The 17,242-nt window shown below is 44.0% G+C and overlaps 1 protein-coding gene across 1 annotated transcript in view; it reads right to left on the bottom strand.

Moving 5' to 3' along the window:
- Nucleotides 1–774: 774 nt before the first annotated feature.
- LOC126260710 (hemicentin-2) overlaps nt 775–17,242 on the bottom strand; it is a 695,733-nt gene continuing 679,265 nt past the window's right edge. The window contains exons 12-13 of the mRNA XM_049958047.1: nt 4,592–4,954; nt 775–791 (exon numbers count right to left, since the gene is read on the bottom strand). Coding sequence (XP_049814004.1) covers nt 775–791; nt 4,592–4,954 — 380 coding nt within the window. The remainder of the gene's footprint in view (nt 792–4,591; nt 4,955–17,242) is intronic.

Here is a 17,242-nt window from a genome sequence, read left to right as displayed (position 1 = left end):
CACAGTCGCACTGGGCAAAAGTGAAGTGAAATTTGTTTCCAAGGGACACCATTAACCCACGTGACACCTCGCATAAACATGTGAGCTCTGGCCTTCTTTTTTCACAATTACAGAAAAAGCAAGATTTCAAACATCAGCATCGCAAAAAATAACAATTTGAAATTAAACTGAAAAAGTTTCTCTTTGATAACTCCTTCCATTCTGTAGAAGAATTCGTACCATTGTAGAGTGCAGAAGGTGATGGAAAGGATGTACTAACTCAAATCGGTATATAAAAAAGAAAAACGTTAGTAAATGCTGTTCAGCATGTAGCCATACTCACAAACGTAAAATGACTCTTTCCACATCATTACGATTTACCGTGCAAATGGTCCGTGCAACAAAAAACTAAGTAACTAACAACGGGGTACAATAGTGGGTTTTCTAAAACGTGACCGCTTAATTGTGTTGGGTAGTGCAGGTCAATTACACAATATATGTTACAGTTAACTTAGTATATGCGAGTACAACACACAATACGTTAACATTATTTCAGTGGCTTAGTATACTGAAGCACTGAGGTGTTTAAAAAAAATATATATTCAAAGCACCTATTTCACTACGAAGTACAGTTTAAAATGAAAACAGATCGTGCTGTACGAAAGAGTAAATAAAGAAATCACGGGAAAAGACTGAAGACTTTTCTTCCATAAAATCAGCAGCCAACATTGATCATGGGGGTTGGAATGAAGTGATTAATTTGACTGAGATTAAACTTTCAGTATGCACAGTTTGTTAACAGTACAGGAAGACTGTAAAGAGTCTTTACAAATTCACTTACATATACAATCCTATTGAGATGGATTACACATGAGGCTCAGGTCCCTTATTGTTGAATAGTACTGCAATTTTTATTCAACTGTTGTAATAATAGCGAATTCCGCTGCAGGGGACGGCACTAAATTAAAAGTCATGTTATTGAAATGCAGTCCTATGGCAGCAGCCTCACTCACTTATTGTTGTAGTACCGAATTCCGACACTAGGAAAGACAAAGTTGAAGCTATAAACGGTAGACTGCACGGTAACTGAAAGTGTTCGATGCGTGTATTGGATGGAGTAAACGAAGTCAGCAACTAGGGTTCAACGTAAATTTCGTACCAAGTACTATAACGAACCTCCTAGTAGGCCTACAATTTACACCTTGCATCAGAATTTCGTTCAAACAGGTTGTAGCAATCGTCACAGCAAATCTTCAGATCGTCCATGACTTTCTGAGAATGTCGTCGAGCGAGTGGGACGGAGGTGTTTTGTTGGTAGTCCCAGGAAATCAACGGATCGTGCGTCGTGAGAGCTTGGAGTTTTGTATACTGTCCAGAAAGCGTTACGAAAACATTATACCGAAATCCATTCGGACTGGTGTTGTTAGAATGCACCGGAAGACATACAGACTGACATTGTTAGACGCTCCCAAAGACGCAAATAAGGAGACACATAAGGCATTATCTGCGGATATGTTACGCTGGACTGAGGAAATTCACATTATTTTCAGCGACATGGTTTTATGAGTGGCAAGGTCAACAACTACCACTGCAGGATTCGGGGCAGTGAAAAGGCAAACCAGTATTTTGCACGTTCGTGATGGTCCTACAGCGATTTTTTTAGCAAAACTAAATTTTATGGATAATTGTTTTTTCGTAAGAAAACCATAAACGGTTTTATGTACGTGGATATGGTCGAAATTGTTCTGTTCCCACATATACGTGGCGTTGATCAAGATGAACACATTTACTTCCAGCAAGATGGAGCATCGCCTCACTAGATCAGGGAACTGCGAGACGCTCTCGGTAATGGCTTTAGGCATCGTTGGACTGGTCGAGGGGAGCCGATTTCATGGTCGTCCAGTTCTCCAGACTTGACTACCCTCGATACTTTTCTTTGAGGTTTCGTTAAAGACTGGAAGCGTTTCTTATCATTACCTATGGATCTCGTAGTGCTAAGAGGTCGAATTATTGCCGCACCTGCAGAAATGACAAGAGATATGAGGGGATGAGTTGCAATATGTGCCATGTGTCCACCTTAAAATTTAACGAAAAATGAGAAAAACATTTAAGTTGTACACCATTATTCCTACAAAGTTGAATTTGGAAATCTCATTACCATTATTGATCTCTGTAGGTATCTAGAAAAATTCGAAGATCTGAAAGCATTGTTGCCGTGAATTTTGTGTGTTTCATTTGAACGTTATCAGTTTTGAAACTGAAATTGAAGGGAACAGTGAAAACATGTGTTGTTGCCTTCTTAGAGTAAGTACACCTTCCAAAGTTAATAATACAATACGTTTGAATTAACAATGTGAAAGAGTCGTTAGCCAAGTTTAGGCGTTAATCTAATGGTACGTTTTTTAATACACAACCAATCGTTTCGTTCTCTTCTGCAGATTTTGTTCATACATTTCTTAATCAAAATGGTTCAAATGGCTCTAAGCAGTTTGGGACTTAACATCTGAGGTCATCAGTCCTCTAGACTTAGAACTACTTAAACCTAACTAAGCTAAGGACAACACACACATCCATGCCCGAGGCAGGATTCCAACCTGCGACCGTAGCAGCAGCGCGGTTCCGGTTTGCAGCGCCTAGAACCGCTAGGCCACAGCGGCACATCTGCATTCATAATATGAATGACTTCACAATATGAATCACTTTGCTGTTTTCAGTCATACATTTATAGGACTGTAGAAGAGTATCATTTACCCTCTGTGCACCAAAATGCTTCACCAACTGTTCTTGAACGAGAAGTACCTTTGCCTCCGTAATAGAAATGCCAGTTGTCAATGGGTTAGGGTGCATAGAATACCATGCTTTGCAGTTCTTTATGATGTGGTTGTCGAGGTTCATTCCTCGCTTCACTGGGCTACGTTGTACAGCGATTCATGTGCTGTCCATCTTGGCTGTCAGCATACTCACAACTATATCTCGCAGCGCGGAGTGACCGCGCGGTTTGAGGCGCCATGTCACAGATTGCGCGGCCGCTCCTGACGGAGGTTCGAGTCCTCCCTCGGGCATGGGTGAGTGAGTTGTTCTTAGCGTAGGTTATTCTAAGTAGTGTGTAAGTCTAGGGACCGATGATCTCAGCAGTTCGGTCCCTAAAGAATTGACACACATTTGAAGATTTGAACTACAGCTCTGAAAAGACTGACGGATGTTCGGTCTAACATCCTAAAAACGAGTCGGCTAGAATGGAATGACGTGGAGTGAAGCGTTATGATTGGTGCATTCTCGTCGGAAGTTTTGAAACGGATGAAGAAATAGTTCTGTTCACGTTGCAGGATTTGAAACGGACCTTAATGTTTAACGCAAGTGGTTGACTTACTGAAAATTACTTATCAGCACATGGTAGAGTACGATATTGGTAACCGGACGGCATAGATCAGTATGATCGAAATTGTTTCGTAGCAGGCTTCGAAACTCAGGCCGCTGATATGCTGAATGAAGTGCGGGAAAAAATTGAATTCAGATGGGACGTTTGCTTTATGACCAATGGTAGTCACTCAGGCAAGGTGAAAATTAAAGTGGAAGTAACAGCGAAAGTTAATGTATGGGATGAAACTTAAAGCATTTTGCTGCAAGATGACACTTTGAAAGTTGGACGTTAATATATCTTTGGAAAGTTGGCCACTGATTCTGGCGCGGTGTGCATACACGAACTCTGAGTCAGAGGTATTATTACCGCGAGTAGTAGCGAGCTAACAGTTGTTGAGTCGGAAGTAGTCGGACGCTGACGTGATCGTGCTAGTAGCGCCGGAGAAGAGTATTAATTGCTGCACGTATTTGTTGCTCACTTCCGCACTGGAGGGATTTTGTGCGATTTGTGTATGCATACATTGAGAGTAATATTCGTATCTTTATTGTCGCCAGAGACGTCATTATTGATTATAGACAATGCGGGATAATAAAGGTTGTTGCTAATCGCACTGTCGAAGAAATGTAAAGGTATTTGTAAAGTTTGTCGGGGTTTAAATCATCTATTTTCTAAATATACTAAATTACAGTTTTTACCGCTTTCTTTCTTCTTGACCAACCCCCCCCCCCACCCCCTGATAATCAAATATCTATATAAAAGTATAGCAATAGTTGTTTCAGTAGTTGTGAGCACGCACTCTGCATGGATCACAGTATTGCTTTTCAATTATTTTAGCATGTTGCTGATCACACGGTTGCAGCGGCAAGATTAGGTGCGTAGTCTGTAACGTACAGGAACGTTGTGGTACAGTTGTAAGGAGACCTTACAGCATATCTTAAAACTCGCAGTCAGGTACTAGAGAACTTTTTTATATGTTTTTTCCGGGATGGTACTTAATTTCTGTTTTTTTTTTATGAGTATACTCTTTTTGTCAGAGAGTCTTTCAGCGGAGTAAACAATAATTATAAATTCTGACATTAACACATACAACTATCAAAATCTGCTACCTGTATAAACCTTCTCAATAAAATTTGTTATGTAAATAAATTTGCAAAGTGCTATCAGCATCGTTGTGCGTATTGTTTTCAGTGAAGAAGTCGTGGATTTCAGCGAGTGGAAGGGGGTAAGTCGGGAGAGCGGTTCCGGAGTTACCCTTCTGTGACTGCGGTATGACGTCCGGGTTCTTCTCGTCGCTGTCGGCGCTGTCGACCGTGGCGAGTGTGCCCTTGCTGGAAGGGCTTCCGCAGCCCTTGTAGGGGCCGGAGGCGGCGCCGGCGGAGGCGGCGGGCGCGACGGGGCTGGCGGCCTTGCTGCCGCCCCCCAGCCCCAGGCCGAGGCCCAGGCCCAGGTCGGCGTCGCGCTTGCGGCGCGGCGCGTGCGGTCGGGGGCGGCGCTGCGAGCAGTAGAGGCGCATCAGCAGCGCGATGCCGCCCCCGAGCACCAGCATGGCGGCCAGCACGCCCACCACCAGGCCCAGCGCCGGCGTCAGCACGCTGGCCGGCGCGCGCGGGCGCTCTGCGGGCACCACCCACACACACTGGTCAAGCCTTCACAGGAGCACTGGCAGCACACTTACGAAGGCTACACAACTGTAAAGTCCAGCACTGACGTTACATTTCACAAGGACGGATAGACGCTATATGAACACCTGTGCAATCTGTGGGCCGGTCGAAATAGTGAGATATAAGAGAGATATAGGGAAAGATGCGTTAGTAAGCCATATACGGGATCCGAAGCGTAATGATCATCTGCTTAATACCGCGTGTATCTGGTTTTGGAACTCAGCACAGCAACTATTCAGCGTTTCATGGATTCGACAGATGGCTGGTAGATTTCCAGAGGAGTGTGTCACAATCTGCCCTTTGTTATAGCCACGTATGTCAGTGTATTTCGACATTTACGGCCTCATCTTCCCTTCAATCATTCCTATTCGTTTCGGATCCGCTTACATACTTTCTTTAAGGCCAGATGTAAGGCAAAATTACGAAAAAAATTCGAAATTTTTTGTTGCGTAATTTATTAGATTGGTTCTTTAAGAATAACATAGCAAACCATACAATGAATGCTTTCACGACCGGATGTGTCAGCTGCCGAGAATTCTTACCGGTTGTATGGTCGTGGTCCATGGAACTCTTCTATCCCTGAAGTTTCGTCCAAGGCTACGTTGGACATCTTCGGAGGTGCTCCTGGTTGTGCTGAGTCTTGCCGACTGACGAGTCGGACGTCGAAGAACGGCGTTAATACCGTGGAAAGTGGGCGTGGTCTGGATTTCACTTGATAAACCTTGACAAGGATAAAATATAACTATCGATCATAGTACGTCAAAGATAAAAACTACTCACTGATTGTGTAGCGTAACTGTCCATATATTGCTGAGTTTCATGGCTTCTTCTTTTCTGTTAAAATTATCCCCATGTTTATATATTTAGATGGCTTCTCTACATAGCCGTGGATAATAGTTCGTCATAGTACATAAAACTTCAGTTTCCGAAGATTTCACTATGTGACCACCCGACTGAAGAACATGTTCTACCACCGCTGACTTGTCTGTTTTCCCTAGTCGGCAGAGGCTTTTATGTTCCTTCAACCGTGTGAATACTTCTCTTTGTAGTTCCAATGTAGACCCTACCACATGTACACGGAATCTTGTATACACCACTTGTAGACAGATGGGAACGTTCATCCTTAACGGAACGAAGTGCTTGGCCTATTTTCTTAGTTGGTCTGAAAATCGTTCGAACGTTATGTTTCCTTAAAATATTGCCGATTTGATCCGTTACTTTTTTGATAAAGGGTAGAGAAACGGTATTCTTCCATCGCTGAGTCCTATCGTTGTCCTTAGGCTTCGTCTTATTCGGTCACAAAACTCTATTTATTTCATTACTAGAGTACCCATTCTTCTCAAAAGCCAGCTTTAGATGTTTTATGAACATGGGGATAATTTTAACAGAAAAGAAGAAGCCATGAAACTCAGCGATACATGTACAGTGCCGCTACAGAATCGATAAGTTTTTATCTTTGATGTACTATGATCGATAGTTACTTTTTATCCTTGACAAGGTTTCTCTCTGCTATCAAGTGAAATCCAGACCACGCCCACTTTCCACGGTATTCCCGCCGTTCTTCAACGTCCGACTCATCAGTTGGCAAGACTCAGCACAACCAGGAGCACCTCCGAAGATGTCCAGCGTAGCTTTGGACGAAACGTCAGGGATAGAAGAGTTCCATGGATCACGGCCATACAACCCGGAAGAATTCTTGGCAGCTGTAACATCGCAAAGCCCCATAATCAAATTCTGCCTCCACATATGTTTAAAATAGTTTGCTTGGGCGTTTTTCTATGCTGTGCTCCACACCTTCTCTACGCTATAAATTTTTTGTGCGTCACGTTTTCGTTCACACAATGAAAACAAGCTGCAGATGAGATTCGAAGGCTGTGAGAAATATTTTCTTTGCTAGTTCCTTTGTTTACATAGTGTGTGTGTTTTTTCTTAACAGCATGTGCTACAAACTTATTTCAGTTTTAGTTCTGCATATATCAACAATTTTACTCGAAACGTGTCGTAATAGCGGAGAAGCTATCAGGGATAAGACACATAGTGTGAAAAAATTCAGGAAGTAGTATGGGAAATATTCTTTGACAAACTTTTTACAGATAATAATCGTCAACATTCCTCTTGTGATAAGTAGTGGTACAAATATCTTCAGGCAGAAGCCAGCGGAAAGCCAAACAACCACAAACATGGTTTCTCACATGCTGTATTAGGTTTATAAAACCAACTTTCAGGTATCTAGCCAATCCTGAACTTCCGAAAAAAGTGTACAAGGGAAAATACGGAATATAAACGAGAGCTGTAGCCACCTTACATGGATGCGTTGTCCAAAAGGAGGATTTGTGTCCTCAGTTGTTGTGAAGATAGCTGCCTGTGATGCCTGTCTAGAGTTAGACAGTGGAAATGTAGGTAGGATTAAGTGCCTGCAGAGACTGGGCTTCGGTCCAGGTGCATTCACACTGAAAATACTCAGAAGCTTCAATGAAGTGCTACTGGACAAAGCTCAGGCAGCAAAAGGAAAAAAAAAAGCAAAAATTGGCTAGACGAAGGAGGCGGGGAAGAGATTGCTCCACGAAGACGAGAAAGAGAATAAAGGTTACGGATGTGGACAGTAGTAGTCATTACAGTTATAGCAATATTGTCAAAAATTGAAATAAAAACTTTAAATTACGAATTGCCATAAACTGACTTTTTTGAGCTGTGATATACCATTCCTCAGGAGCTACAAAAGCTAACATCGTGAAATTTGGCGTAGTTGTTAATTACTGAATAATCCTGTTCAGCACTTTTCCGTTATATTTTCTCTGGGAAAAGTTCTCCTTTAGAACTTTAGGATAACAGAGCAGTCCTCGGTAATACAAAACTGAAAAATTAATTGAAAAGCACCTATGACCTTCAGAAGAATCTGTTCCACACATTTTATTAGCCTCTTATGCAGATGTAAACTTCGAAATTCTAGTTTTCTTGCTTGATTAGTTTACGATAAAAGGTACACAATAGAAACCACCGAAATTTAAAAATTCAAATACTTACAAAATGAATGTTAACGTGCATTTTCAAACAAAAACTGCTCAGAATATCAAGCATTACATCATACATAATTGTCTCAAGTTTTACGTTTATCTGCCAAATTTTTGGAGATATATATGTTTAAGTACAACAATGCACTTTGCCCTAGGTCTGTTCTCAGTGTTTCGTGCTCGCTAAGCCGTCAGGTAGCAGTCAGTATTGCTGTCAGAAGCATTCGTATAGTTTAAGCTCATTAGTGTGTACAGAAATCAGGAGGGAACAACAACAGTGGAGGAACAAAGGACCAAGGTTTGGATTAAAGGGCACGTAAGGCAAGGAAGGTGCCTTGCACTCCTGTAGTCCTAACTGTACCTCGAAAAAGCAATAAAGGAAATAAAGGTTCAGGAGTGGAATTAAAATGCTTTTCGAAGGGATATCAATTATGAAATTCGCTGATGACATCGCTGTTATCTGTGAAAATGGAAGAAGGTCCTGTTGAATGTAACTAACAGTACAATGATCTGAAAGTATGGGTTTAGACTAAATCACGTCTTTATTTGAAATGCATATGCTGTCAGATCTAGGTACTACAAATGTAAAGATACCAGTTTAATTTCCTTATTTTCTTTCCACAGTGTTATATAGGAACATGTATTTCAGTGTATTTTTCCGAGTCCAGAAGTATGCTGTGAGATTTATTTGTGGTGTGAAGACAAGAATGTTCTGCAGATACCTGTTCAAGTAACACACAAATTACTGCTTTCCAATAAATTTTTTCATTCCTATAATTTTTCATAAATGGTATTTATTTCTCAAACTATAACTCGGAACTATGTAATGGATACTAGAAATAAGAATAATTTTCATGAACATTGAAAAGTAATTTGTTTTCCACCAGGAGAGTGTTCAGGGATATAAATTTTGAAAAACGTGTCAGTAACAGTAAAAACTAATAACAATTTAAGAGGAGACTTCAGAATTTCTCACCATCTCGTTGTATTCTGTTTACGAATTTCTTAGTAGAGTCGATTTGTGTATGGGGGCTATTCGGAAAGTAAGAGTCGGTCGGTCGTGAAATGGAAACCACAGTGAAAATAAAAACTCTTATATTTAAGCCGGTTAGATATACCTTCCAGCTACATCTCTACATGGTAACCGCTCCGACTTAGACACTTGTCGTAGCGCTGCACCAACTTTCAAAGAACGCAGCCGCTTCAGCTTTTCATGAGTTCTCTGCACTGGACTACAGCTCGTCATCTGGGCCAAAATGTCTCCATAGCCAGAGGTTCAAGTGAACGAAGATGAAACTCAGAGGCAGGCACTTTTAGAGCGTATTGCGGGTGAGCAAACACTTGTTTTCGAAAAGGCTCCTGGATCATCTTCGGTGCCTCTGCCGAGTGCGGCTGAGAATTGTCATGAAGAAGGAATCTCATGACATGATTTAAATAATTAATGACTTTTTTGCAGACTTTCCTGAAACATGTACTATGATGGTGGGCTGCATTACATCAGGCAAAATCTCTCACCAGCACCTCATATTTGACGGGCTATGCTATTCTTAGGCTCTTTAAGTGATCACTACGCGCTCAGATCTGGGAAGAGCGAAGTGATCCTGTCGATAGGCATGCTAGCGTCACTGGCAAACACATATGTGCAATGCTTCATCGGATTCTCACTGTGGTTTCCATTTCGCACCAGACCGGACACTCCTTTCCGAATACCCCTCGTATATAATACAAAATAATGTGATTTTTACGTACACTCCGATTTTTTCCATCTTCATTGCGACAAAAGATCACTGTAAATAATGATTGTAAACTTATTTTCCCTTTCATGAACCATACCTACAGTAGGCAAAGAATTATCGTATGCTCTAAAGTGTGGTGTACATTTACATGTTTTATCGAACCCTCCCAAATGAAAATCTGTTTAAGGTTTATTGACCTATACACACCCAACGGAACCACTTTACCTAAGAGTCTGTTCAAGGGACAGTATCATGTCTATTCTCTCTTGCAAGCACGTTTTATTTATTCTTGTTTTATGATATTTTCTACTACATATTATGAATCAATGAAACAAGAACTGTATTTAATATTATCCAATGGAATCCAACCTAATTCAGAGGCTTAAGTAATTACGAGTTGAGGAAATAATGTTATCGTTAAACAGAAAAACTGGGGAGCACAAAGTAAATGGAGCCATAGAGTATTGATACCGTAGAAAGACAACAGAGCATGACAGACTAAGCAAGTGGTATGCAAGAAGGAGACTACCAAAGGCCAAGAGGATCTCTCTTGCTAAGAGAAATTTACTAGTACGAAACAGAGGACTTAATCTGACGAACAGAATTCTGAGAATATACGCCTGTAACAAGGCATTGTATGGAAGTAAATTATGGAATATTAAAAAGCTGGAAAAGAAAAGAAGTGTTTGAGGTGTGGTACTATAAACTCTGTCAACTCTGACAACATGTTAATTCGCACAACATAAAATTCAAGTGTGCATTCATCGACATCGCTGTTTCCCGTAGCACTACGACTGTGTACACACGTTTGCAGACTACGGCTATGGATGCATATAAGGCAGGGGACCACTGTTTCTTTCAGTTATTTCCGTTCATATTCGAGATGTCAGATTTATAGCGTGTTTCCTTATCTGGATTTTCTTTCCTTTGTATTGCTTTACTCGACATCCAGCGGCTTCCCGTCTGTTAACACCAGGAACAGCCAACTTGCAAATGGATTCCTGTTATGGCTCGGATATCCTCTACGGGCCTTAAGGTCGCACACCAGGCGACGTGACCTAGCCCTCACGCAAGCAACTGGAAAGTATCTTTTGTTACCCCTTGTCATATCTAGGACTTTCGGCCATTTTTCACACACTTAGTTATAAAATTCGTGTCATTTGTATTGCTTGCGTATCTGGCGTTAAATGGTGATACGATATTCTGCTAAGACCGTAGTACTGGTATTGCCCACAGAGGGCTGCCCTACTTTGCATCGTCTGTGTGGACGTCTAATCCTTCTATTTTTTCCTCTATAATTCTATGTTGTAGGTGTTTTCTACGCAGTATATATCCCACACAATATTTTTTGCTCTCTCCGATCACTTTGCAACATCTTGCTCTTCCACCATTTTCTTCTTCATTCTTAAGTCTGTCAGTCCACTTTAGTCTGTCCACTTCACCTTAAGCTTTGCTCTCCGTAGCCACATTTGAATTTTTTTTATTATTATTTATCTTCTTGCCTTTTAACTGTCCACGAACCACTGATGTGTAACACAAAACTCTTTACATAGGATTTAGCAAATCTTTTCCTCAGCTGCATTGGAGTTCTTGTAGACATTTGTAACTGCTTCACCCCTTCAAATGCTCCCTTTACACATACACTCCTGGAAATGGAAAAAAGAACACATTGACACCGGTGTGTCAGACCCACCATACTTGCTCCGGACACTGCGAGAGGGCTGTACAAGCAATGATCACACGCACGGCACAGCGGACACACCAGGTCCCGCGGTGTTGGCCGTCGAATGGCGCTAGCTGCGCAGCATTTGTGCACCGCCGCCGTCAGTGTCAGCCAGTTTGCTGTGGCATACGGAGCTCCATCGCAGTCTTTAACACTGGTAGCATGCCGCGACAGTGTGGACGTGAACCGTATGTGCAGTTGACGGACTTTGAGCGAGGGCGTATAGTGGGCATGCGGGAGGCCGGGTGGACGTACCGCCGAATTGCTCAACACGTGGGGCGTGAGGTCTCCACAGTACATCGATGTTGTCGCCAGTGGTCGGCGGAAGGTTCACGTGCCCGTCGACCTGGGACCGGACCGCAGCGACGCACGGATGCACGCCAAGACCGTAGGATCCTACGCAGTGCCGTAGGGGACCGCACCGCCACTTCCCAGCAAATTAGGGACACTGTTGATCCTGGGGTATCGGCGAGGACCATTCGCAACCGTCTCCATGAAGCTGGGCTACGGTCCCGCACACCGTTAGGCCGTCTTCCGCTCACGCCCCAACATCGTGCAGCCCGCCTCCAGTGGTGTCGCGACAGGCGTGAATGGAGGGACGAATGGAGACGTGTCGTCTTCAGCGATGAGAGTCGCTTCTGCCTTGGTGCCAATGAAGGTCGTATGCGTGTTTGGCGCCGTGCAGGTGAGCGCCACAATCAGGACTGCATACGACCGAGGCACACAGGGCCAACACCCGGCATCATGGTGTGGGGAGCGATCTCCTACACTGGCCGTACACCACTGGTGATCGTCGAGGGGACACTGAATAGTGCACGGTACATCCAAACCGTCATCGAACCCATCGTTCTACCATTCCTAGACCGGCAAGGGAACTTGCTGTTCCAACAGGACAATGCACGTCCGCATGTATCCCGTGCCACCCAACGTGCTCTAGAAGGTGTAAGTCAACTACCCTGGCCAGCAAGATCTCCGGATCTGTCCCCCATTGAGCATGTTTGGGACTGGATGAAGCGTCGTCTCACGCGGTCTGCACGTCCAGCACGAACGCTGGTCCAACTGAGGCGCCAGGTGGAAATGGCATGGCAAGCCGTTCCACAGGACTACATCCAGCATCTCTACGATCGTCTCCATGGGAGAATAGCAGCCTGCATTGCTGCGAAAGGTGGATATACACTGTACTAGTGCCGACATTGTGCATGCTCTGTTGCCTGTGTCTATGTGCCTGTGGTTCTGTCAGTGTGATCATGTGATGTATCTGACCCCAGGAATGTGTCAATAAAGTTTCCCCTTCCTGGGACAATGAATTCACGGTGTTCTTATTTCAATTTCCAGGAGTGTATATCTGTGTCATGAAACTTCCCACGTACTGAAAGGATTTTACTTGTGCTGTCTTTTTCCGTCTAAGAATATGTAAAGTGGAGCCTCTTCCTTTCATATTCTCTTCATTTCTTTCTGTCCTATAATTATCTTCATTCATCTACGTCTACGTCTACATCTACATAGATATTCCGCAATCCACCGTACGCCACGACGCTGAGGGTACCCTTTCTCCATCGCAAACAGAGCTAGGGAAAAATGACCTTATAAATGCCTCCGTGTAACGTCTAATATCTCGTATCTTTTCTTCGTAGTTCTTACGCGCAATGTATATTGGAGGCAGTGGGATCGTTCTGCAGTCAGCTTCAAACAGCGGTTCTCTAAATTTTCTCAGTGGTGTTCCTCGAAAAGAAAGTCGGCTTCCCTCCAGAGATTCCGAGTTCCCAAAGCATGTCCGTAACACTAGCGTGTTGTTCGAACCTGCCAGTAACAAATTTAGCAGCACGCGTCTGAGTTGTTTCCATGTTTTCCTATAATCCGACCTGGTAGAATCCCAAATACTCGAGCAATTCTCAAGGATGGATCGCACTAGCGTGCTATGTGCGGTCTCTTTTATAGGCGAACCACACTTTCCTAGTGTCCTCCCAACACGTTGAAGTCGACCATTCACGTTCCCTATCGCAATCCTCACATGCTCGTTTGATTTAACATAGGTTTGCAACATTACGCCCCGCTATTTAAACGACGAGAATGTGTGAAGCAAGACACTACGAATGCTGTATCCGAACATCACAGGTTTGATCTTCCTACTCATTCGCATAAACTTACTTTCTTCTATGTTTAGAGCTAACTGCCATTCATCACACCAACTAGAAATTTGGTCTAACAAGTAAGTCGTGTCCTCCTTCAGACACCCAACTTCTACACCTGACCTTTCTCCACTGCAGCATCGGCCAATAACCGCAGTTTGCTGCTCACCCTGTCCACCAAATCACTTTCGAATATAAAGAATAACATCAGTTCTCTCACACTTCCATGGGGCACTCCTGATGATACGCTTGTTCTCATTCCTTGCTCCAGCATCAGTACTCTTCCACATTCCGCCAGCAGTGCTCGATCATCCTCATACTTAATACTCTTTCTCCTTTCCTCTCCAATTACAATGCTTGCTTGCTTTGTCTCCAATCTTACCTATTAGTTCTTCTCAATACATAATGAACAGCTTCGGTGTCAGTGAGCATACTTGCCATACACTCCTTCGTATGCTCTTCTCTTCTGTGTCCTCATTCCCCACTCTGTCACGTTTTGCTTTGAGTACACCTCGTTTATTAACCTTCTATCTAACTAGTCTATACCAACATCTTTTAAAATATTCAGTCGTATTCTTCACGTGCCTCTATCGAAAACATTTCTTCTAGTCGATAAAACAATGGTCCATTGATAGTGACCGGGCCAAATATCTCACGAAACAAGCATCAAACGAAAAAACTACAATGAACGAAACTCGTCTACCTTGAAGGGGGAAATCAGATGGCTCCATGGTTGGCCCGCTAGATGGCACTGCCATACGTCAAACGGATATCACTGCGTTTTTTAAAAATAGGAACCTCCATTTTTTATTACATATTCGTGTAGTACGTATAGAAAGATGAATGTTTTAGTTAGACTGCTATTTCGCTTTGCGATAGATGGCGCTGTAATGAGCACAAACGTGGTATCACGTAACATTCCGCCAGTGCGGACAGTATTTGCTTCGTGATACTTTATCCGTGTTAAAATGGACCGTTTAACAATTGCGCAAAAGGTCGATATCGTGTTGATGTATGGCTATTCTCATGAAAATGACCAACGGGCGTGTGCTATGTATGCTGCTCGGTATCCTGGACGACATCATCCAAGTGTCCGGACCGTTCGCCGGATAGTTACGTTATTTAAGGAAACAGGAAGTGTTCAGCCACATGTGAAACGTCAACCACGACCTGCAACAAATGATGATGCCCAAGTAGGTGTTTTAGCTGCTGTCGCGGCTAATTCGCACATCAGTATAAGACAAATTGCGCGAGAATCAACGATTGGACAGCGGAGGTTCAGTAGTCTCAGCACAAAGTCTTTCTACAGGGCTGGTGTAGTAAGCTCCAGACGCTAAACGCAATTCTCGGTGGTGGACAGAGTCCAGACGCCGAAGAATAGACGGCCGAGCAGAGGAATAAACTCTGCTTCCATAGTCCAATTCCGAGCGCACTAAGTCGCGATAGGGGCGGAGAAGGACCACTCGGTCCGCTCCCCATGAGGTACCATCAGTAGACGGAGGGTCTTAGGGGATCGCAGACAGCGAGCCGAAAGATAAGAAACGTGGGAGGACCAGCACAGTTTTCTGTCACAAGACCCAAGAATTTAGCGACGTCTGCGAACGGAAGGTTGAAAGGGCCTAGATGTAGGGAAGGCGGAAGAAACTCCGTACGACGCCAAAAATTGACACAAACTGTCTTACTGGGAGAAAAGCGGAATCCGGTTTCAATGCTCCAAGAGTGGAGGCGGTCGAGACATCCTTGAAGACATCGTTCAAGAAGGCTGGTCCGTTGAGAGATGTAGCAGATCGCAAAATCGTCCACAAAGAGGGAGCCCGAGACATCGGGAAGAAGACAATCCATAATTGGATTGATGGCAATGGTAAACAGTACAACACTTAGCACGAAGCCCTGGGGTACCCCGTTTTCTTGGGAGAAAGTACGGGAGAGAGTAGAGTTCACCAGCATTTTAAATGTGCGCTCTGCCATAAATCGACGAATAAAAAGGAGCAGCCGACCTCGAATGCCCCAAGAGAACAGTGTGCGGAGGATGCCTGTCTTCCAACGGGTATCGTATGCCCTCTCCAGATAAAAAAATATTGCTACTATTTGGCTTTTCTTGAGAAAATTTATCATGATATAAGTGGAGAGAGCAACAAGATGGTCAACTGCAGAACGATGCTTTCGGAAACCGCATTGGGCAGGTGTTAAAAGGCTCCGGAACTCTAGCCACCAGGCTAAACGGCAATTCACCAATGCTCCAGAACCTTACATACACTACTCGTGAGAGAAATGTGGCGATATCTGGAGGGAAGATGTTTGTCCTTTCCAGGTTTCGGAACGGGAACGACGATAGCTTCCCGTCATCTTCTGGGAAAAGTACTGTCGGTCCAAATTCGATTATAAAGGCGAAGGAGGTAGCGCAGACTGTGGTATGATGAATGCAGCAACATTTGGATGTGGACACCATCCGGTCCTGGTGCGGAAGAGGAAGAAGAAGAGAGTGCGTGTTGGAGTTCCCGCATGGAGAAAACAGTATTACAGCTTTCGCTATTTTGAGAGGAGAAAGCAAGAGGTCGCACTTCCGCTGCACGTTTCTTCGGGAGAAAGGCTGGCGGGTAATTTGAAGAGCTCGAAATCTCAGAAAAGTGTTGACCCAATGAGTTAGAAATTGCGACTGGGTCCGCTAAGGTATCATTCGCGACAGTGAGCCCACAGATCGGGGAGAAGCCAGGCGCGCCAGATAACCGTCGAATTCGACTCCAAACTTCGGAGGAGGGAGTGAAGGTGTTAAAAGAGCTAGTAAAGAAGTTCCAGCTTGCCCTCTTGCCATCGCGGATGACGCGACGGCATCGCGCACGGAGCTGCTTATAGCGGATACAGTTGGCCAAAGTAGGAAAGTAGCGGAAAACGCGAAGAGCGTCGCCGCTCACGTATTGCGTCACGGCACGCCTCGTTACACCAAGGAACTGGGGGGCGCCGGGGCAAATCGGAGGTGCTTGGTATTGAATGTTTCGCGGCTGTAAGAATAACTTCTGTAATATGAGTGACCTGATCGTCGACGCTATGAAAGTGACGGCCATCGAATGTCGTTAGGGACAAAAAAAAGTGTCCAATCGGCTTGGGCAAACTTCCAGCGTCTCGGGCGCATAGATTGCAGTTGTGGCTGCAATCTAATGACACATGGAAAATGGTCACTCTAGTGTGTATCAGCAAGAGCGAATCATTCAAAGCGCCGAGATAGCTGAACAGTACCAACCGAAAGGTCCAAATGAGAGAAATTCGTCGTGGAGGCAGACAAAAATGTAGGGTTCCGAGTGTTGAGTGTTGAGATCCGCTTGGTGGAATACATCAATTAATAGGGAGCCTCGCGGACAAGGACGCGGAGATGCGCAAAGCGGGTGGTGGGCATTGAAGTCCCCAACCAGCAAATAGGGGGACGGGAACTGATCAAGGATATGAAGGAGATCAGCTCTTGCCATCGGTGTGGACAGTACAAGGAGAGAAGGTGTATCCAGAATGGGAAAGGCGGACAGCAACAGCTTGGAAAGAACTGTTTAAAGGGATTGGGTGATAACGAACAGTATCATGGAGAAGAATCATAAGTCCTCCATGTGCCGGAGTGCCACCAATTTTTGGAAGTTTTAACTCTTGGAGTCCTTT

This window comes from Schistocerca nitens, chromosome 5 (genome assembly GCF_023898315.1).
Source record: "Schistocerca nitens isolate TAMUIC-IGC-003100 chromosome 5, iqSchNite1.1, whole genome shotgun sequence".
Lineage (NCBI taxonomy): Eukaryota > Metazoa > Arthropoda > Insecta > Orthoptera > Acrididae > Schistocerca > Schistocerca nitens.
Note: the sequence above shows the minus strand (reverse complement) of the source record. Positions and strands in the feature narration are given on the sequence as shown.